Raw genomic sequence first — 17,065 nt, 5'->3', positions numbered from 1 at the left:
CTCCCAGGAATCATTGCGCCTGCACCGGCCCCGACGTCAGTTCCGGGTCGCGCGCGTCATCCCCTTCTAAACAGCTTCTGGGCATGCCCAGAAGCTGTGGAGGGGTGACGCGCGCGACCCGGAAGTGACGTCGGGGCCGGCGCAGAGCATCGTGGGACCAAAGAAGGCGGAAGAAGACGCAGAAGAGGACGCACTGGCTTCAAGCTGCCCACATCTGAGATGGCAGCGCTGGACAAGACGTTTGCAAGGTAAGTATTTCGTCTTGCAGGTAAGTGCAACCCGGGACAGATCAGAGGCTAGCCATTGTGGAATGCACTAGCCCTGACTGTCCCGGGGGTATTAAAAAAAAAAAAAAAAAATCCAGGGTGGAACTCCGCTTTAAGACTGAGATCACATGACTGCTAAACTCTCAGTTCTAGGTCTGCAACAGTCAGTCACTGCTATCCCCTCTGCTCCACCAGCGCTCACTGGAGTGCTGGGCTGTGTAAGGTGGCAGGCGCAGCTGGCTCTGGCTCTCAGCCGCGTGCTGAGAGGAAGAATCAGATGTCAATCAAAAAGTCGAGGAGGATCCCAACAATGTTGTCAGGATCCGTCCAGATGGAAATAGGTGTATTGGCGCTTCCACCTTCTTAATTCTCAGCTTCACCCTGTGCTCAGACTGTTATGCTGCTGATGTCTCTGTATAGCAAGAATCACTGGAGAAAAAGTCAGCACTTGGGATAAGATTAAAGTAATTGTAAAGTCTCTTTGTTTCTTAACAAACATGTTATACACATCTGCTCTGTGCAGTTGCAGAGTGGCCCAGATCCTCCTCTTCTCGGGTCCCTCTGCTGTGCTCCCTCCCTCCTGTTGAGTGCCCCCACAGCAAGCAGCTTGCTATGGGGGCACCTGAGCCGAGTCACAGCTCCCAGTGTCCATTCAGACACAGAGCCACGACCTGGCCCCACCCACCTCTCCCGACTGGCTGACTGACAGCAGCAGGAGCCAATCGCACTGCGCTGCTGTCTCAGCCAATGAGGAGGGGAGTCCCAGACAGCGGAGAAACTCCTGCAACATTGCTGGATAAAGATGGGCTCAGGTAAGTATTAGGGGAGGGGTGTGGATGGGGGGGCTGCCACACACAGGTTTTTTTTTTTTTATCTTATTGCATAGAATGCACTTTCTGCCTTCAACTAGCGGTCTTCTTTTACTGAAATAACGTGAACAGCAGCTGCAAAACAGCCAAAGCGTTTTAGCCGTCAGGCCTTAATCATGGCCCGATGGCCAAAACACATTGGCTGTTTTGCAGTAGTTATTCATGTTATTTCAATAAAGGAAGACCACTAATGGATGTTATCCTGAGTGCCGACTTTTTCTCCAGGCTCTGCTCCATCAGTTGATAGTGGGCAGTATCTCGCTATTAGCTGACTTAAGGTCACAGTAGTAAAAAAAAAAAAAAAAAGTAACCTCTTTTTAAAAAAAAAGTAGGTGCATATTTTTCATTGTTTTTGTTTCAAGGTGCATTCCCTTTCGCTAAAACTTGAAGCCAGTAAGAGGGAGGATTTTCCTTTGCACATCTTTTGGGCCCTGCAGGGATATAAAGTAACTCCGCTCTGTGGCCCTTTGAAAACCCGATTACACAGTGAGTTCCCAGAGTCAGGTCAGCTCTGGCCAATATACCTCCTTCAATGCAGCTTGAACCCAAAACTTGAAATTTTGATGGAATAGGGAAGGGCCCCGGGGGTGTCAAACTGGCAGCCCTCCAGCTGTTGCAGAACTACAAGTCCCACCATGCCTCTGCCTGTGGGAGTCATGCTTGTAACTGTCAGCCTTGCAATGCTTCATGGGACTTGTAGTTCCGCAACAGCTGGAGGGCCCCCAGAGAGCATCAGTTAGGTTTTCTTGTCTGTGCCCCATACTGGGGAGATTTCACTGCCTAATTCTGTGTGGACACCCAGACAGGAAAGTTAATGAAAACTGTTCTAATGGTAAAACACAAAAAGTAGAACAGAGGTAGAACCCTTCCTCACTCTGGTAAAGCTAAACTCTAGGATAAGGTAATATGTAAAAATCCATTAATCATGTGTATTCTTCCATTAATCTCGGTGTGCTTTGTGTATTTCTTCCAGATCTGTGTAGTATTTCTAGTGTGACTTCCTGTAAAAAAGACCACTCATTTCTGCTCTCTTTCTTGTGCAGGGTGACTGGTCTTGTCCCTGCCTATCCTGTAGTTTTATGCAGGCAGCCTGTAGTGGGTGGAGCACACTGGGCCCCTCCCACAGCTCTGCTTGCTACACAGGCTAAGTACAGCACAGCGATGAGGTCTTCTACTTTTACAAGGCAGCATCTAGATTCACAAAGGCATCTGTTGAAGGCAAAGTGGATTAATAACCTTTGCGGCTACTGAGGAATGTAGTTATATCGATTTTTTTCTGCCCCAGTTTTAGCCTCAACAATGCCAACAAACGTTTCTATCCACAAACTCATTTACAAAAGCAGTACTGGGTGTGTGATTGCTTTTTTTTTCTTCCAATATGGCAGCGGTTCTCAACCTTTGAGGTTCGAAGGACCATTTCACAGGGGTCACCTAAGACGATCGGAAAACACATATTTCCAATGGTCTCAGACAGGGAACGCACCGCGGCACCTGGAAAAAAAAAAAAAAAAATGGCTGCGGCCAGCCCAAGTACAATGCACTTGCGCCGCCGCTCGGGAAAGCCCGTTCACGCTTGGCTATTCTCGGGCATATAGTGAATGCGCGGTGACGTGTTGGCGGCAGGCGACGTCATTTTTAAATGCAAGGCGCCTCACCAAACGGTGAGACCTCTCTGCAGCCCTTGCATCTCCTCAGAAGATGCAGTGCTGCGGGCATGGTACAGGAGATTCTCCAGTAGAATCTCCTGCACCATGCCCGCGGCCCCCTGCATCTCCAGCCCCATGCCCGCGGCCCCCTGCATCTCCAGCACCATGCCCGCGGCCCCCTGCATCTCCAGCCCCATGCCCGCCGCCCCCTGCATCTCCAGCCCCATGCCCGCCGCCCCCTGCATCTCCAGCCCCATGCCCGCCGCCCCCTGCATCTCCAGCCCCATGCCCGCCGCCCCCTGCATCTCCAGCCCCATGCCCGCGGCCCCCTGCATCTCCAGCCCCATGCCCGCCGCCCCCTGCATCTCCAGCCCCATGCCCGCGGCCCCCTGCATCTCCAGCCCCATGCCCGCGGCCCCCTGCATCTCCAGCACCATGCCCGCGGCCCCCTGCATCTCCAGCACCATGCCCGCTCCCCCTGCATCTCCTGCACCATGCCCGCTCCCCCTGCATCTCCTGCACCATGCCCGCTCCCCCTGCATCTCCTGCACCATGCCCGCGGCCCCTGCATCTCCTGCACCATGCCCGCGGCCCTTACATCTCCTGCACCATGCCCGCGGCCCTTACATCTCCTGCACCATGCCCGCGGCCCCTGCATCTCCTGCACCATGCCCGCGGCCCCTGCATCTCCTGCACAATGCCCGCGGCCCCTGCATCTCCAGCCCCATGCCCGCCGCCCCCTGCATCTCCAGCCCCATGCCCGCCGCCCCCTGCATCTCCAGCCCCATGCCCGCGGCCCCCTGCATCTCCAGCCCCATGCCCGCGGCCCCCTGCATCTCCAGCACCATGCCCGCGGCCCCCTGCATCTCCAGCACCATGCCCGCGGCCCCCTGCATCTCCAGCACCATGCCCGCTCCCCCTGCATCTCCTGCACCATGCCCGCTCCCCCTGCATCTCCTGCACCATGCCCGCTCCCCCTGCATCTCCTGCAGCATGCCCGCGGCCCTTACATCTCCTGCACCATGCCCGTGGCCCTTACATCTCCTGCACCATGCCCGCGGCCCCTGCATCTCCTGCACCATGCCCGCGGCCCCTGCATCTCCTGCACCATGCCCGCAGCCCCTGCATCTCCTGCACCATGCCCGCGGCCCCTGCATCTCCTGCACCATGCCCGCGGCCCATGCATCTCCTGCACCATGCCCGCGGCCCCTGCATCTCCTGCACCATGCCCGCGGCCCCTGCATCTCCTGCACCATGCCCGCGGCCCCTGCATCTCCTGCACCATGCCCGCGGCCCCTGCATCTCCTGCACCATGCCCGCGGCCCCTGCATCTCCTGCACCATGCCCGCGGCCCCTGCATCTCCTGCACCATGCCCGCGGCCCCTGCATCTCCTGCACCATGCCCGCGGCCCCTGCATCTCCTGCACCATGCCCGCGGCCCCTGCATCTCCTGCACCATGCCCGCGGCCCCTGCATCTCCTGCACCATGCCCGCGGCCCCTGCATCTCCTGCACCATGCCCGCGGCCCCTGCATCTCCTGCACCATGCCCGCGGCCCCTGCATCTCCTGCACCATGCCCGCGGCCCCTGCATCTCCTGCTCCATGCCCGCGGCCCCTGCATCTCCTGCACCATGCCCGCGGCCCCTGCATCTCCTGCACCATGACCGCAGCCCCTGCATTAATTTTTAACAATGAAAATACATCCTGCATATCAGATATTTACATTACGATTCATAACAGTAGCAAAATTACAGTTATGAAGTAGCAATGAAAATAATTTTATGGTGAGGGGTCACCACAACATGAGGAACTGTAGTAACGGGTCGTGGCATTAGGAAGGTTGAGAACCATTGCTATATGGGAATGTTCAGTGGTACGGGAACTCGCACATGTGGGATAAGTTGTGCCTCTACCTAGAGAGCACCGAGGATTCTGTATCAATGCCTCTGGCGGTAAAGGCACTTATGGTGGAGTCTTTATTCGTCGGCGTGCCTCCCATCTGGATGACTAGTAAATGTAAAATAGATATACAGCATTTTATGCAGGTTTTAAAACGTGCAAGTGTGAGCAAAAGCCCAGATACTGCTCCAGAAACTAGAAAGAGGAAAAACATGCAAATTGCACCCTAAAACGCAATGACACATGGCCAAAAGGAAATCAAAGACCAGTGTTTTATGCGTGCAAGCATCTATGGGTGGTCATGTACAGGTGGAACAGTAAGGAAAGACGGATGAGTGGCAAATCTGTCAATGTCCGAACAGCAAGGGTTTGTACACAGTAGCTTTGGTCTCCAAAAAAACAATCTGCGCCTGGATCACTCTTCAGAGAGAATTTGACAGGCAGTGATGAGGTATTTTATTGCCTCCTCACTGCCTACTTTAACCTCTTGATCACCATACGAGCAAGCTGCAAACAAAGTTGAATAGGTAGCACCTGCTTAAAGTAACAAGGGGTGCAACTCCTGCCGCAGCATATATACACCCTTGGCCACTTCCCCTGTAGCTAAGAGGGTAGCGGTTGGGGGGTAGTAAAAGCATAGTTTAACCTTAGGGTTTTACCGCCCCTCAACCTCACATGTAAACGAGCCCTAAGGGAAGGCAGCAGAGCTACACTGCTTTCGTTATTCATCACCGTTGGGTCCTATAAGAATTCCACTACCCTCACCTGATGTTCGTCCATCCTCGTACTTCAGGCCCGGCGTTGGGTCAGGGGACTAGATACAGGAGACAAATAAATCTGGATTAAAGCGGGAACACATGATACATACATAACACTCAGTACAAAGCATGCAGCAAGGTTTCTATGCATCATCACACACTTCAAGCAAAGAGGAAACCTATTCCCAGCACACAAAGCATAGGGGGATAAATGAGAAGTGTGGCGGGGCCAGAGGAGGACAGACGGGACTGCCGAATGCAATGTTTATGTTCCAATCCCAGGAAACTTGGGATTCCTTAAAGGGGGGGGTGGGGTCTGGAAACATATGTGCACAGAGCAAGACAGAAGTTTGTAAAATTAAAAGGGAACTATAGCCAACTATTACATCTCAAGTCACTGTAGCACTGACCTGACAATATGATGTCATAATAATGCCTATATTGTTTTTAACTTTCCCTTTTCTTATCAGGTTATTTTTGCCTGGTCTCATTGAGGAGATTTCTTTCCACTTCCTGTCCTAAAGACGCAGAAGGAAGTGAAAGAAAATATCCATAGAATGAGATGAAGATTGAAAGATTTCCCCTCAACTCTTGTTCCAGTGACAACTGTAAGGGCTCATTCACACAGGGAGCTTTACTGTGGGCCCAGTGCAGGCCCATGTTTTTCCTACCCACGGAAGCACATGTGTTGCATGCAACCCCATGCCGGCGTCCCACAGGCAGGTGGTTGCATGGACACAACCGCTGCGTCCTAGCATGGCATACGGGTGAGGGACCCTGAATGCACTCTAAGTGTTCCGGGACCAGCAGTCACCTGCATGTCATATTAGGACACCGCGGCTGTACCTGTGCAGTCACCTGTCCCACTAGAAATTAATGGGATGACGGCATGGGGCTGAATGCAACACCTGTGCATCCCCACGCCGGCGTCCTATTTATTTCTATTGGAACACGTGGCTGCACGGACACAGCCACTGCACCCAATATGGCATGCAGATGAGGGTCCCCGAATACACCCCTGTATACGTTCCGGGACCAGCACTCACCTGCCAGTTATATTAGGACACAGCGGCTTTGTCACTGCAGCTGCGTGTCCCAATAGAGATGAATAAGATGCCGGCATGGGGCTGCAAGTAATACATGTTCATCCCCATGCCAGCGTCCCATTCACTTTGATTGAGACACATGGCTGCACTGACACAGCCGCTGCGTCCTAATATGGCACACAGGTGAGGGTCCCCGAATGCGCCCCTGTATCCATTCGGGGACCCGCACTCACCTGCATGTCATATTAGGACACCGCGGCTGTACCTGTTCAGCCACCTGTCCCACTAGAAATGAATGGGACGCCGGCATGGGGCTGCAAGTAATACCTGTGCATCCTTATGCTGGCGTCCCATTTATTTCTATTGGGACACTTGGCTGCACTAACACAGCTGCTGCACCCAATATGGCATGCAGGTGAGGGTCCCCGAATACACCCATGTATACTCACCTGCCAGTTATATTAGGACACAGCGGCTGTGTCCTTGCAGATGCGTGTCCCAATAGAGATGAATAAGACGCCGGCATGGGGCTGCAAGTAATACCTGTGCATCCCCATGCCAGTGTCCAATCCATTTCTATTGGGACACATGGCTGCACTGATACAGCTGCTGCGTCCTAATATGGCACGCAGATGAGGGTCCCCAAAAGTGCCCCTGTATGCATTCGGGTACCTGCACTTACCTGCATGTCATATTAGGATGCAGTAGCTGTGTCCATGCAGTTGCATGACCCAATGGAAACAAATGGGACGCTGGCATTGGGCCGCATGTAACACCTGTGCATCCCGTGCCGGGAAAACATGGACCTGCACGGGGGCATGCAGTAAAGCACATTGTGTGAACTAGCCCTAAAATGTAAGATTTCCCATCACCTTGAGTCCCCGTAATAATAGTCACTAGGACACAAGGAGAGGATGAATCTACCCCAGAGGGTGCACAGACTGCAATAATAACTCAGCAGGGGTTCTTCTCTTTATCTACTCCATCCAAAACTAAGAAAAAAAAGAAAATAGTGCACATACACTTTAATCCTCTAGCTTCATTCAGGATGATGATTTTGGGGCCTCCCATTGAGAAGAGCAGGAAATGGCTGATGGTCAATGCTGATGATGATGTTTTCTGAAAGCATTGCTAAAATAAAGCAGCCTTCGGGGTTATATGCCCCTTTCCATAGAACAGTTCCACCAAAAAGCCATAATTTATCTTTGTGAACTAACGGACAAAAATATCAAGGGATAAAATGACAGCGTTAAAGTAACTCATCCATCCCAGTGGATTGGGTCTAGCGTTTGCCATTCCCAAGCGGTCTGGCAGACTCCAACTGAGAGAGGAACATTCAAGAGTAGTCACCGTGCAAAGCTACCAAACAGGAAGCACAGCCTGCTTATGTAAGATACACATCGCAGATACAGTGGTCACTCATTCAACTATAAAATTACAGCTTATATATGGCAATAAGGCCTGTAAAATAGTATTACACATGGGGATAGGTTGCGGACATAACTCAAAACCTGACAAAGTGCTATAGATTCCCTTTAATAAGCACAGAGTTAAAAATGATGGGCAGCAACCACAGTGGCCAACCTGAAGACCGACATCTGATCACTGGTTGGTTGCTAAAAATGCGGCACTCTGACCTATGAGAGCTTGTGTGCCTTCATAATTCAGATGACCTTTCTAAGGGAGGTGTAATAGAGGAGTATATGAGACATAATACACAGATAGGAGAGACCATCGCCACACCATAAAAGACCAACAAAAAAACCAACAACACCCTCCACTCCCCCCCATCACCAAAGCACTCGGGGCCACAATGAACCACGGACAGACCGGATATTGAGAGAGTCCGGTGTCATAGCCAGACAGAGATAGGCTGCCAGCCGGGTCACGTGACAGCATGCAGACAGTACCTGAATCTCATATACGGGTTTGGAAGACGGAATAGCAGCAAATTCTCTGTAGTCAAACTTCTTGTCTGAGTGAGACTGGAAAGCAGAGCAAGGGGGTAAGAAAGGCGATAGAGAGCAAGGCAATGGGCAAGACACGACATAGAAACACAGATGAGAGCTACACATTGGACAAAACAAGAGCGATAAAGCCAAAGAGAGAGAGTGAGAGCGGGGACAGGGTAACGGAGCAGAGAGAGCGAGAGAGGGGACAGGGTAACGGAGCAGAGAGAGCGAGAGTGGGGACAGGGCAACGGAGCAGCGAGAGAGAGCGGGGACAGGGCAACGGAGCAGCGAGAGAGAGCGGGGACAGGGCAACGGAGCAGCGAGAGAGAGCGGGGACAGGGCAACGGAGCAGCGAGAGAGAGAGGGGACAGGGCAACGGAGCAGAGAGAGCGAGAGAGAGGGGACAGGGCAACCGAGCAGAGAGAGCGAGAGAGAGGGGACAGGGCAACGGAGCAGAGAGAGCGAGAGAGATGGGACAGGGCAACGGAGCAGAGAGAGCGAGAGAGAGAGAGAGATGGGACAGGGCAACGGAGCAGAGAGAGCGAGAGAGAGAGAGAGAGAGGGGACAGGGCAACGGAGCAGAGAGAGCGAGAGAGAGAGAGAGAGAGAGAGAGAGAGAGGGGACAGGGCAACGGAGCAGAGAGAGCGAGAGAGAGAGAGAGAGAGAGGGGACGGAGCAGAGAGAGGGGGGACGGAGCAGAGAGAGAGGGGACGGAGCAGAGAGAGAGGGGACGGAGCAGAGAGAGAGGGGACGGAGCAGAGAGAGAGGGGACGGAGCAGAGAGAGAGGGGACGGAGCAGAGAGAGAGGGGACGGAGCAGAGAGAGAGGGGACGGAGCAGAGAGAGAGGGGACGGAGCAGAGAGAGAGGGGACGGAGCAGAGAGAGAGGGGACGGAGCAGAGAGAGAGGGGACGGAGCAGAGAGAGAGGGGACGGAGCAGAGAGAGCGAGAGAGAGGGGACAGGGCAACGGAGCAGAGAGAGAGCGAGAGAGAGAGAGGGGACAGGGCAACGGAGCAGAGAGAGAGCGAGAGAGAGAGGGGACAGGGCAACGGAGCAGAGAGAGCGAGAGAGAGAGAGAGAGAGAGAGAGAGGGGACAGGGCAACGGAGCAGAGAGAGCGAGAGAGAGAGAGAGAGAGAGAGGGGACGGAGCAGAGAGAGGGGGGACGGAGCAGAGAGAGAGGGGACGGAGCAGAGAGAGAGGGGACGGAGCAGAGAGAGAGGGGACGGAGCAGAGAGAGAGGGGACGGAGCAGAGAGAGAGGGGACGGAGCAGAGAGAGAGGGGACGGAGCAGAGAGAGAGGGGACGGAGCAGAGAGAGAGGGGACGGAGCAGAGAGAGAGGGGACGGAGCAGAGAGAGAGGGGACGGAGCAGAGAGAGCGAGAGAGAGGGGACAGGGCAACGGAGCAGAGAGAGAGCGAGAGAGAGAGGGGACAGGGCAACGGAGCAGAGAGAGAGTGAGAGAGAGAGGGGACAGGGCAACGGAGCAGAGAGAGAGCGAGAGAGAGAGGGGACAGGGCAACGGAGCAGAGAGAGAGAGAGAGGGGACAGGGCAACGGAGCAGAGAGAGAGTGAGAGAGAGAGGGGACAGGGCAACGGAGCAGAGAGAGAGCGAGAGAGAGAGGGGACAGGGCAACGGAGCAGAGAGAGCGAGAGAGGGGACAGGGCAACGAGTCAGAGAGAGAGAGAGAGAGAGAGAGGGAGGGAGAACAGAGCGAGAGGGGACCGAGCAAGGAACCAAGGAGAGCGAGAGAGGGGACCGAGCAAGGAACCAAGGAGAGCGAGAGAGGGGACCGAGCAAGGAACCAAGGAGAGCGAGAGAGGGGACCGAGCAAGGAACCAAGGAGAGTGACAGAGAAAGGAACCAAGGAGAGAAATAGAGAGAGGGGACAGAGCAAGGAACCAAGGAGAACGAGAGAGCACAGAGCAATGAACCAGGGAAAGAAAGAATGAGGACCAAGCAATAAGACAGAGTTAGAGGTGTGACAGAGCAACGAGCAGAGATAACAAGGACAGAGGAACAAGCCAGAAAATTAAAGAGAGGACAGAGTGAGAGCGAGAGAACAGAGCAACGAGCCAGAGAGCAGAGCAGAGAGAGAGACAGAGAGCGGGCAAAAAGCCATAGAGTTAGAAAGGACAAAGCAACTAAGTAGACGGTTTGAAAAGGGGGACAGATGAATGACTCAGAATGAGAGGGGACAGAGCAGCAAACCAGAGAAAATGAGTCAGAGAGCGAGATTAGAAACAGACCAACAAGCAAAAAAACAAAGCAAATAAAAATGAGGTAACAGAGCAAAAATCACAAAGGCAGTACAGATGAGACAGTGACCAGGAGGATAGATTACAGAACAGGGCCGCAAGCAGGACAGGTAATACACAGTAGGTAACAAGCCATCAGCGAGTAAATCTGTCCACAATTGAATGATTGTTCTTTCTGACTAGGTATGGCTAGTCTATTGGCACTGTACAACCTCTGCAGTCACTCCTTGGATGACCAACCACAAGAGCAGACTAGACTGTACCTTGTGAATTTTCCCAGCCAGCTGCTTCCCTTGCCATGAGATGAAACCAGCACAGGGCCCAAACACATGTGTCCATCTGAAATCATGTTGCCTGCTTATATAACAATCATTCTACAGAACATGAGTGCCACAGTCAATCAGCTAACTGTCATCCAACAACTAGAAGTGGTTTTAGGTAGATGAATAAGAGCAATACATGCGATAATGTATATAAAAATTAAATTGTACAAAAAAAAAAAGAAAATGCCTAGATGTGCATTAGGTTAGAACTTTGTTTTCCATTTTGGACAGCGTAATGGAGGGTTATGAACCCTATCAGGGTTGTTTTTTTCCCCCATCTGTGTCCCGTTGGGGGGAGGTCTCTTCACTTACTGTCCCAAAGCCACAACAGGAAGTGAGGGGAAATCCCTCCAAAGGGAGGGAACCCTGGGGTGTCACCATTAGAAGATATTCCTATCTATTACTGTTCTAGTGTCAACCCAACATCTGGGATCTTCCTTTACTTTCACTCTTTCACTTTCGGTGACAACGGTAAACAGGACAATTAGAGAGGGCGGGGACACAGACAGCAATAAAAACTGACAGGTGTTCTAATCCCTCTTTACTCTTTTCAAAAAAGGTTTTGCCTTTAGTTATCCTTTAATAATAAAAAATAAATGTATTATCAGAATTGAGAGACACTGACTCCACAATAGGGATTGGGGATGGGATTGTGTAGGTGATCCACTTGCCACAAAACATGCATAGTGATCCTTCTTGTGGGACAATGCAGAAGAGGACTACAATCCGGAAACAGGGAACTGCACTGATGTAAACATGAAAAGTGACTTATCTCATCCAGAAATGAGACAGCCAATCTAGAAGGCACTTTCAGGCAGCCAAAGATCTCCCTACTAATAATCATGTTACAAATAACACAAATATATTAGGTATCAGCTGTGATGTCTGGGTACTTAATTGACCGGCTCCAGTGGTTTTGGTGGATCAGTGGTCAGCCATAGAGTCTTACTGGTACACGAGATGAAGCATATAGTACATAAAATGGGATTTTTGTACTTCCTGTAAAATATATTTCTCCGAGTTCCACGGACACAGCACTCCTGGGTTATATTGCCTCCTCCAGGAATAGGACTAGGCAGAACAAAAAACACCTGGCTATGGCCATGGGTCGTCCTCAGCTTGTATAAAACCCCCATCTCTGCCTTAGGTAATCAGTTTAGTAGCAAGCAGTATTAGAAGTATCAGAACTCTGTAGAGGGATGGGTGCTGTGTCTGTCGATGAACTCAGAGAAATGGATTTTAAGGTAAGTACAAAAATCCAATTTTCTTTCGTTCATCGACGGACACAGCGCTCCATAAATCATAACTAGTGGGACGTCCAAAAGCTGTGCCGAAAACAAAAATGAGGGGTGGGGAAAATAATCCAAGGCAAAACATAAGAGTCCTTAACCAGGACACAGGGTCCAGTCTCAAAAATAAGGGTTTAAAGAAAACACACCCCTCAAGAGGGAACAGCCCCTCTTAGCAGCCTGCAAAACTCAGGCTTGAAGGTGGATACCACCCTTCTCAGAACCTGTATGCAAAATGGGAGAGAGAACTGTGTGACAGCAGCCAGTGAATCACGGCCTGTGGTTCCTAAAGTTTGTCTAGAGGAAGGACCACCCTGGTCAGAATTAGAATCAGACCTAGGTAAATTAATTCCCAGGACAGGGATAGGGGGGACCTTAGGTAGTTCGGACATCACCTGAACCTTTGCAGGAATTAAATCTACACAAGGAGACGCAGGACCTAAAAAACCTTTAAAGGACAAGCTTTGTCCTCCCTTTCTGGGTACCCCCCAAATAATCATTTTGTGAACCCCCTTGACTCTCATGAATGAGGTCCACATGGCCAGAAATCAGCAAAGAGCCCCCCCCCCCCCAATAATGGGTGAGGGCTGTAACGACACCCCAAATATAACAGGGGTTACAGTCGTCTAGGATAATCCGCTCCCGAACACCAGGACAGCTATCGACCACTCCAATCCGCCATACATGAAGCCCATCAATAATCCCCCCCCAAATACGAGACAAAGCTCCGAGTTGAGGGTAAAACCGGAACACACTTTATTGGAAGAACACAGCACACTTTTATACAGAATTTGGAACATCCATCCCCCAACAACCGCTTTCCCATTGGTCAATTGCACAGTACCTGCAGTTTCCCATAAGGTCCTCTCCAGCCATGCAAATGAGGGCTTGAAAATGAGTCAGCAGTGATTGGTCAGATAGCTTGACCAGAAGGACTGCCATGTGCAAGGAGACAGAAGCCCCAGGGGGCAATCAATGTACACAATAGTCAGACACAGAACAATGGTTCCCTAACGAGCCCTCAATACACATTACTCTGAGTGTCAATACATCTCTTAGCAGACAGCAGGCAAGTTCATTAGCACACCCGACAATAGGTGAATGGAGAGCCACCTCAGACAGTCCGTCTCCTCATTGAACTTCCTGGAATGACCATATTAGGAGTGGTACTTCCTGTGCCTTACAGTGTACAGGAATAAGGTAGATCTCCCTATTTCCTGAGAGATATGGGTAATGCATATACTGTCCCAGTCTACTGAACAGAACCCCCACATTCAACCCATCCCCAGATAGCCTGGATCTGAGCGCTCAACATATCCAAACAGCGCTCAGATGCCACAAACACAGTCAAATCGCCATGGGGTTTACATTTAGCATGGGCTGATGAGAGGGTCACATTGCAGGAGACGAGCAACCAGGCTTCTCCAATGCCCAGTGGCGAGATTGGTCTCGTCACAAGGGCAGACCTTCATGCTGAAGGAGTCTTGTCTGCGGGTCCGGAGAAGCTAGCTCTAGGCTTACCAGACCAGGGATGCTTGGAAACTCCCAGGGAAGATTTGAAAGATCCGTTTCCCTTATTCTCCATCCCAGAAGCACAAAATAATTTTCTATGCGCTGAGAAGGAGGACATCCGTCTGCGACGAGGCTCCCTCCCATTCCTAGACTATGGCAGGAAGGTAAGAATGAGAGCTTTCTTAGGAGGCTTGGTCTGTGGACCAATTCTTAAACCACAGCACGTGCCTAATAACCACTGCTGAAACAGTTTGGACAGTACAGGAGCTGTATCCAAAGCTGCATCACAAATTAACTGCAGCCCATGGACCAACTGGTACGTTAAATCAACATAAGCAGGGGGGACCTGCTCACCCCCTAAACCATGGCGCCAAAGCTTGGCCCATTCAGTTAGGGTCTGAGACACCAGGGCTGAGGCAAAGACTGGCCGCAATGTCGAACCAGCCGTAGTAAACATGCTGCATGCCACAGCCTCCACTTTCCTGTCAGCCGGGTCCTTAAAAGGACGGGGATTCCTCTACTGGGATCAGGTTGCTTTATTAAGCCTGGAAACAGGAGGGTACACCACTGGTGGACTAGTCCACTTTTTAAAAGTGACTCCTAAAAAGGGTAACATACAGCAAAACATTTGGGGACCACAAAGGGTCATTTTGGTTGTTCCCATTCCTTAAAGCAAAACCTGTCAAAATACAAGGCTACACAAACATGGCCGCCAGCTGGAGACCACCCAGACTAAGGGAAAGTGGCCACCATCACTTAAGCAGGCTGCCAAGATCTTCCCTGCACCCTCTGCAACAGAACCAGGGTGCCAGCCAGCCAGCCAGCCAGCCACCCACCACAGGGTGCCAAGCCAGCCACCCACCCACCCACCACAGGCTGCCAGCAAGCCAGACATTAAGCATTAAACAAAAATTAACATGTTTAGTACCAGACTTGTGTCAACAATTGTCTTTATTTTTCAAAACTTTAAATGTACAAAATATCGGCCCATATCAGCCGATACCGATACGTTGTGACCAAAATATCGGTATTGGCCCTGAAAAAAACAAATCCCTAGTATGCACCAGGAAGTGTGTGGCCAAGGGTTGTTGGAAGACCACCAAAGCCGACACCTGGCCCTTGATGGTACTCAAGGCCAATTTTTGTTCAACCCCCCTGTTTAAGGAAGGTTTAAGATCAGAGCCACAGAGAAAGAGCGAGGATGAACTCCAAGAGGCTCACACCGCACAATGTACGTCTTCCACGTACGATGATAGATCTTCCTAGAAGTAGATTTTCTAGCTTTTATCAGCGTAGGAATCACTGACCCAGATAAACCTCTATCCATCAGCACCCGGCATTCAACAGCCAAGCTGCTGACTGTAAAGCAGGATGGAGGATTGGTCCTTGGAACAGCAGATTCTCCCTGAGAGAAAGCCTCCAAGGAACGTTGGCGACCAGCCGCACCAGATCGGTTTACCAAGCCCAGCAAGGCCAGTTCAGAGCCACTAAGATGACCGGAATCCCTTCTGCCTCGATCCTGCGTAGAAGTCTTGGCAGAAGATTGAGAAGAGGGAAGGTGTAAATCAGATGATACTGACCCCACAGGGCCACCAGCGCGTCTGTGGCGTCTGCCAGAGGATACTGTGACTGAGCCACAAACTTCTGTACCTTTCTGTTTTCGAGAAGCCAACAGACCCATCTCCGGGATGCCCCACCGGAGACACAACTGATGAAACCCCTCCAGATGAAGGAACCACTCCCCTTGGTCCAACACCTGCAGGCAGAAAAAAACTGAGTACCTATAGCAGAGAGAGGGATTATACCCCCTGGGAGTGCCCCTAGGCGTAGCCAAATTATTTTTCTGCCTAGTGTCCTACTCCTGTAGGGGACAGTATAACCCAATATGTATTAAGATCAGGAGCTTTGTCCATCAATCAACGAATGAGAAATATAGATTTTTATAGTTAATGAGTTGTTTTCTATTAGCTAGGTTCAAGATCTATCCTTGGGATTCTTGGATGGTCCTGAAGAAATAAGATATGAGAATTGTGATGACCTTGGGGATTGAAAACTGCATTAGTTTTGTAATTTGTGCATATTCTGTAATTATGGAATCATTATTTCATTGGAAATTGTGAAAAGATATTTTTAATAGCAATAGCAAACTTTGAATTTTATGCACTACATGCGTCATCTTATGTGCATCAGTAGAGTCCTCCTTTTTTTCTTGAATTCGTTCAATAACAAAAGATGACACTATGCCTAGAGTGGTCCAAAAATGTCATTAAGTCTTTATAGATATATTGTTTTTAATTATAGGCCAAAACAATTGTCAAAAAAAGATAGAAGATAGTACTTGTGAACCAATAAACCCCACACTGTGCTGCTAGTTAGATACCATAGACACGGGATAATAGGTAAACATTAGGAACACTGATGACGATGCCCTGATGGTGGATAAATTAGGTGGAGGATAATCGTGAACAGGGTGGCAATACTCACACAACAGGAATACTGGAAAACCCTACTATCATACTCACCAGTCTACCGGGAGATGTCAGCAGACGAGGGCTGTAATCTGCAAATACACAGAAAGTCACAACCGAGAACAAGAACAGTCTCCAATGAGAACTCTCATCCTGTTCCTCTAGAGCTCATGGCTTACCTTCCAGAGGGGTTGGTGATGGAGTAGGAGCTGGGGACGGGGATTCTACCAGCTGGTCCAGTGTGCCCCGTTTCCGGTTCTCCTTGGAGCGAGCAATCACAACCTGAGCCTTTAGCGCATCCTGTTCCAGAGACTTCATTCTGCCGATGAGAGGCGTAAAAAATGAGAGGAGAAGCAGCAAGGTGGAGAGAAAGGGGTCACACAGTCAGTGGTGGTGGAAACAGGACTCAGCCAGGAGACGGGCGAGAGACACTAGGAGAAGAATTAGAAAAGGTATGAAGATCCAAAGCCTACTCTTATCTGAGACTACGAGGAGGAATCGGAATGGTTTTGGTATAACCCAACTAAAAAGGAGCGAAAATGTAAGACTTTGGAAGGTTAAGTAACTGGTACAATGATAACTTTGGGGATCTGTTTTTTCCATCTTGTGCTTGGAAGGTTCCCCTAATGATGACCACCGCTACTTTCTCTGCCCAGCGACTGTGCCTCCGGGAAATCAGTCCAAACATTTACCAAAATCACAAATGTTCCATCCCCAGACAACATTTTCACCTATATTCCCTGGATCTTTTTTTGCTATAAAGAGGGAAAAAAACATT

General features: G+C 50.7%; 1 protein-coding gene across 14 annotated transcripts in view; it reads right to left on the bottom strand.

Moving 5' to 3' along the window:
* SCRIB (scribble planar cell polarity protein) overlaps positions 1–17,065 on the bottom strand; it is a 295,493-nt gene that overhangs the window by 11,380 nt on the left and 267,048 nt on the right. For 12 of the 14 annotated variants that reach the window (XM_082257570.1, XM_082257581.1, XM_082257577.1 and 9 more), the window contains 4 exons: positions 16,467–16,606; positions 16,342–16,379; positions 8,395–8,469; positions 5,446–5,494 (listed from right to left, as the gene is read on the bottom strand). In XM_082257570.1, the coding sequence (XP_082113696.1) occupies positions 5,446–5,494; positions 8,395–8,469; positions 16,342–16,379; positions 16,467–16,606 (302 nt within the window). The remainder of the gene's footprint in view (positions 1–5,445; positions 5,495–8,394; positions 8,470–16,341; positions 16,380–16,466; positions 16,607–17,065) is intronic. The other 2 variants (XM_082257580.1, XM_082257571.1) reach the window with 1 other exon arrangement.

Source organism: Pelophylax lessonae (genome assembly GCF_965119305.1).
Source record: "Pelophylax lessonae genome assembly, chromosome: 5".
Taxonomy (NCBI): Eukaryota; Metazoa; Chordata; class Amphibia; order Anura; family Ranidae; genus Pelophylax; species Pelophylax lessonae.
Note: the sequence above shows the minus strand (reverse complement) of the source record. Positions and strands in the feature narration are given on the sequence as shown.